At 40.3% G+C, this 5,699-nt stretch overlaps 1 protein-coding gene across 1 annotated transcript; it reads right to left on the bottom strand.

Moving 5' to 3' along the window:
- Window positions 1–354: 354 nt before the first annotated feature.
- On the bottom strand, window positions 355–4,263 carry LOC131221772 (G-type lectin S-receptor-like serine/threonine-protein kinase B120). Its single transcript, XM_058217081.1, has 7 exons — window positions 2,843–4,263; window positions 2,544–2,675; window positions 2,230–2,423; window positions 1,886–2,096; window positions 1,527–1,764; window positions 1,268–1,418; window positions 355–707 (listed from the first exon to the last, which is right to left on the bottom strand). Exons 1-7 carry the CDS (start codon window positions 4,143–4,145, stop codon window positions 414–416), a joined length of 2,523 nt encoding a protein of 840 aa, XP_058073064.1. The 5' UTR covers window positions 4,146–4,263; the 3' UTR covers window positions 355–413.
- Window positions 4,264–5,699: the final 1,436 nt, after the last annotated feature.

Consider the following 5,699-nt stretch of genomic DNA (forward strand, 5'->3'; position numbering starts at 1 on the left):
CTAAATTACTCTATATGGTATCCTATACTCTAACAACACCCATCAAAGAAAAAATGCCTCTTGCAACCACCTCTCCCCTTCTCTCTGTCTTTTAGATCACTTTTCTCTCTTCACCACATCCACTGTGACTTGAATGCGTTGATTTCTCAGAATGTTTATGCAGAATCCATTCTTTGTGAGAATTCATCACGAATCTTTTATGTTATTTTATCATGATCTACGGCATTCAAAACACGTGAAATCCACTAAGAAAAGATATTGGATTCCCTTAACAAGACAGGATATTGTCGAATTCTGCCATTTGCAGTGACCTCATGGTCATAGAACATAAAAAAAGAATGTAGAGACAGAACATAGTGCAGTAATTTTAGTTAAAATAAAACAAAAAATGTCTTTAAAAATAGTTCAGGCCTTTATCTAGCTTCCATCGCAGAAATCGTCATCAGATTGACTGAACAAGATCCTGGAGTAGTCATTGATAAGTTTTTTCCTGAAGAAAATGCAGGTCGTTTTGGAGTAGGCAGAGGCGCAGTTTCATTGCTAAGCAGAGCGGCCACATTCGACATGGTGGGCCGATCCTTAGCACTTTCTTGCACACACAAAAGTCCCATGTGGATGCATCTTGTGATTTCCCATATGGGAGATGAATCACGCAGCGTTGGATCTATCAACTCAGAGCCCCTACCATTCTTCCACAGCTCCCATGCCTGTAAAAATCACATTCACCTAGTGTTGTAAATGAAGTTCTATTATAAATTAAAGTAAAACAAAAAATGGAAAGAAAAATTCTTGGTATTCAGGATTCCAATATAATCCTGAAATCGGCAATATTTGGAAATGAGTTTGTTTTGCCCACATCGCGAATCCGAGCCACCAACATCTGTCACCCCACCAGGGCACATCTGATATTCTCAGATGATCTGAACCATCTTGATTTGGGTTCCACAAAAAGGTACATGATAAAAATCATATACTTGAATGGATGATTCTGACCATGGATGTTATGGGCAGTTGAACTTGTACACTCATTTTTCAAGTTCATGAATCATAGGTCATGATCATTTATTTTCAGCTTTATTATTGGACCATAGGCCATTCAGAATAGTGCCCATAGGATGGTTGCTTCTAATTATCCAACCATCTTTGCATGTTGATCACATAGGGTACAGATGGGCCCTACCAAAATTGATTATATGGAATATAATGGTTTTCTCTTCTTGGCTGTCCGAACATTACCATACACAATAAATTCAGTTCACTAACTCACATATCCTAGAAGGTTAAGAGATTCTTCGAAATGATGAAAGCTAGTATTCTTCTTGCCACTAACAATCTCTAGCAGTAAGACTCCAAAGCTATAGACATCTGATTTCTCCGAGAAGAGTCCTCCCATGGCGTACTCTGGAGACATATATCCACTGCATTCCACCAAGGAAAAAGAAAAAAGCGCAGATCGTTATAAAAATGAATGGATGTGTTTGTGAATTCATGTGCACTCTACACTCATGGAAATAGATTATACTTACTGTGTCCCAACAATCCTTTTTGTATTTGCTATGGATTCATTCTGTCCGAATATTCTTGCCATGCCGAAATCTGATATTTTTGGGTTCACTTCTGAGTCCAAAAGAATATTACTAGGTTTTAGATCTCTATGAATGATTCTCAATCTTGAGTACTTGTGAAGGTATAGAAGCCCCTGAGCAATCCCATTTATGATCCGCACACGTTTCCCCCAATCCAAAAGCTTCCGTTTCACCGGATCTAGTTCCACATTTTCAACAAAATGTACAAATACAAACATATTTTAGGACCCAGTGAATGTTCGACCAAGCTCAAGCATATAACTGAGTAAAGCAATAGTTAAAAGAATGTAGTAACGAACCGAAAATGATGGTATCCAAGCTTTTGTTTGGCATGTACTCGTAGACTAGGATCTTTTCTTCTCCTTCAGTGCAGCAACCCAAAAGCCGAACAAGATTCATGTGTTGGAGCCTAGCGATGAGAATAATCTCAGTTTTGAACTCTTCTAACCCTTGACCGGATCTTTCAGAAAGCCTTTTCACAGCTATTTCTGGTCCCTTGTTTAATTTACCCTGAAGATCACAGATACTTGTGTTAAGTATGAGCGATTGCCCATGAATCCATTTCAAGGACTCCCATATAGAAGAACTCAGAATCTTCCGCAAAAAAACACTTTGTATTTCACAATAGGGACTAAAAGATTACCTTGTAAACAGGGCCAAAGCCGCCCTCTCCCAGCTTATTTGCAACGGAGAAGTTATCTGTGGCGGCTGAAATAGTAGCAAAATTGAATAATTGAAAGTCGAAACTGTTCTTCCCACCTTCCAGAGATTGGTTGGTTATCGCCATGTTAATACCTAAATCAAACATCGATGCTGCCCCGATCATTTCTCTCTTTGCTAATTAAACAGAACAAAACAGAGGAATCTCTTTAGTTATATTTCGATAAGAGAGAAGATGTTAAAAACTATCGGATGTAGATCAAAGCATGTTGCTTTTATCCTCAAGAGGCTAGGTACCTTTATGTCTAAGCTCTCTTCTATGCCGGACACGCGCACTCCGGAAATAACAAATGATGCCGGCAAATACAAGAAGCGTCGAAGGGACTATTACTGGAGCGATTATCCATAACTGTCTCTTGCTTCCTTCATCTGAAAAACAAGGTTAGGCTTGATTAAATCAATGACCTCATTTCAACAAAAAAAAAAAAGTTTAAATTTATAAATTCAATATAATAAAAACCAGTTATCATGCAGTGGAGTCAGCAAGTTAACTGATTTGATTCATGACCAACTCTTTGATTCTGTAATAGACTTACCCAGTTCAAAATCTGCTCGACGAACATAAAGATCTTGCCCACTGTTGCTGTTTTCTTGAAGACCCATCAGCTCCCCGTGCCAAAGATGGCATCTGGTGCCATTCCCGTGGGAAGAAGCATAAGCAGTACATGAACAATCACCCATACATTTAGCGTTACAATCTTCGAACTGTAGGCTCAAATCTGTGAAGGTATGTGAGGGAGCAGGCAATCTCATCATCTTCATCAACATGAACCGGTCTCCATCACCACACCTCAACTGTGTTCGCCTTACACACCCAGCAGACCACACGTTTGATTCCCATTCTCTACGCGAACGGGGCTCAAACCCATCCAAACACTTGCAGGGCGATGATGAGCCCTCGTTGCAAACACCATTGTGCCCACAGTAGGTGTCAAAGTCACATTCTCCTCTTGGTTGGGACCATAATACGCTCCATGCCTGGGTTTCCTCTGACCATGTGAATAGCTGGATTTGACCAGAAACATCCATCACTAACCTTGAAATAACCGAATCATCCTTGAGAGAATATCTGAAATAGCTCCCATTTTCATCAGATTCATAGCTGAATTTATACGATCTCGTTTCAGGAATGGAGCTGAAAATCTGTCCATTCCAAAATCCGCTCGTCCAATGCCTTACTCTCCTCTGTTTCCAAATAGAGAACTGGCCTGTCGAGCTCAAATCCAATCCCAGCGTGAAATCCCCAGGACTAGGATCATCTTTACTTCTCCATGATGTAAGCATGGTTGGGCTTCTCCCAATCACACTAAGCCTCAGTTTCATGCCGGGTAGATAAGTATCGGAAGGATGATCAAAGCTCTGCCACAAGACATCTCCATTTCCTTCGGTTAATATAAGGTTTCCTGAATCGGAGAGCGTCAGTCTTGAATTGCTTTCCGCAGGCACAGATGACAATAGTATGCGGACTTCCCAATTACTAGTATCAGAGCTACGACCCTGGATCATCAAATTCTCATTGGTAATGATAGTTAAGGATCCAGAAGAATCTGAGAGCGGTGTTTTTCTGTTCGCAACCCATAATATAATTCTTTCTGTGCCTTTCTTGTACCATATCCCAATATACCGTTTGTTGGAATTGCCTGGGCTGAAGAAACCCAGTTCGAAGTTCTGGTTTGCTGAGACCAGGCTCTGTGCCTCTCCAACCCATTCGCCACGCCTTGGCCGGTCTCGGATTGATTCGCCTTGTTTAAGAGTGTCTCTGCATTGGGAGAGAGTCATGCAGAAGCAAGAGAAGATGAAGAGAAAAACAAAGGAAACCCATCCTGTGATGCTGCCCATGAGCTAGTGATGTTTAAAACCTGATCTCCACTATTCAAATGAAATGGATCTTGTTTTGATACGGTGATTTTGAACTCTGTTTTGCTCTTTCTGTGGAGGCCAGATCCTCTGCTAACGATTCCCAGGCCTGTTTGATTTTTCAAATTGATTGTTATTAAATAGAATTTCACCCTGACTGGAAATTGGCAGGTACTGCTACGGAAACGGTCCAAAAGGATTAACTTAAATTTGTGGGACCCACCATAATGTATATGACATATCCGTGTTGTCCATCTGCTTTACCATGATATTCTGAAGCATGAGCCGAAAAATGAAGCAGATCCAACAGTGAAGTGGGTCACACCAAAGTAAACAGTTGCCCCAAAAAGTTTTTAACGGTAAGTGTTGGATTCCCTTCTTCTTATGGAGTGGTCCACTTGAAGTTTAAATTTGGCTCATTTTTGGCTTATGCCCTAAATTCAGTTGGCATAGCAGATGAATGGTGTGCATAATCCACATACATCATGGTGGGCCCCACAAATATTTAGCAGCATCTCAATTTTAGCGTTGAGAAAAGTATGAGTGAAATCAATTCTAGAAAAAAAATGCTGTGATTACGCATGCAAGTAATTATTACCTATCTACAGTGCATTTACATTTAAAAGACTTTTCCAACTCTCATTCAACTTTGAAGTAGCAAATAGAAACGTGCCCAATTAGAGTACCTAGTTAGCTGACTACTAGCCCTCACCATGGCAGTTGCTTCTTCACGTGGAAGTATGCAATGTTAAAATTCACTGGGGCCTACAACATCGACAGAAGAAGGGATGGTTCTGATTGGGCTAAATTCAATTCTGGTCTGGACTGCATAATTATCAAGTCCAAACCTAGCACAAAGTGGGCTGAGCATGGTCCGGTTCAACGTACCTTCATCCTATTTATGAATCCATCTGGGCCTTGATACTGTATATGTGAGCCGTTGATGTTCATGTGGCCCCCAAAAATAAAAAAAATAAAAATAAAAATCTGACTTTAGTGAACTCTGAAGAAAATAGCATAAACTTTTCATAGAAAAGAAAGACTCGAAGATGAGAAAAATCAAAGTCTTTAGCAAAAAGGTGACCACTTCGAAAAGTCAACAATGGCGTTCTGTTTCTGACTTTGACGTGGCCATTAGGGAGGCCGATTGCACATGGGCAATAGCGTACTCAGTAAACACTCTGAGGCTAACACGCAGTGCATGTGTCGTCTCCATGCCGTCCATCCATTTTGTTAGATCATATTGGATCATAAGCCCAAAATCGAAATATATCCAAAGATCAACTGCACCACACCACAGAAAACAGTGGGGATATCGGCATCCACCGTTGAAACATTCCTAAGCCCACGGTATTTTTATTTTTATTTTTTTGTCATCCAATCTGTCCATTAGGTCGCAGAAAACATAAGGCTTATAAACTTTGATTGATATGAACCATTCAAAATTCACACATACAACTAGGAAGAAGCCACATAATGCAAGAGTTATGTTGATGGGATTATTCAAGCCCTTAAAACAGGACCATTTTATGGGAT

The sequence above is a fragment of the Magnolia sinica genome, chromosome 12 (genome assembly GCF_029962835.1).
Source record: "Magnolia sinica isolate HGM2019 chromosome 12, MsV1, whole genome shotgun sequence".
In the NCBI taxonomy this organism is placed as follows: domain Eukaryota; kingdom Viridiplantae; phylum Streptophyta; class Magnoliopsida; order Magnoliales; family Magnoliaceae; genus Magnolia; species Magnolia sinica.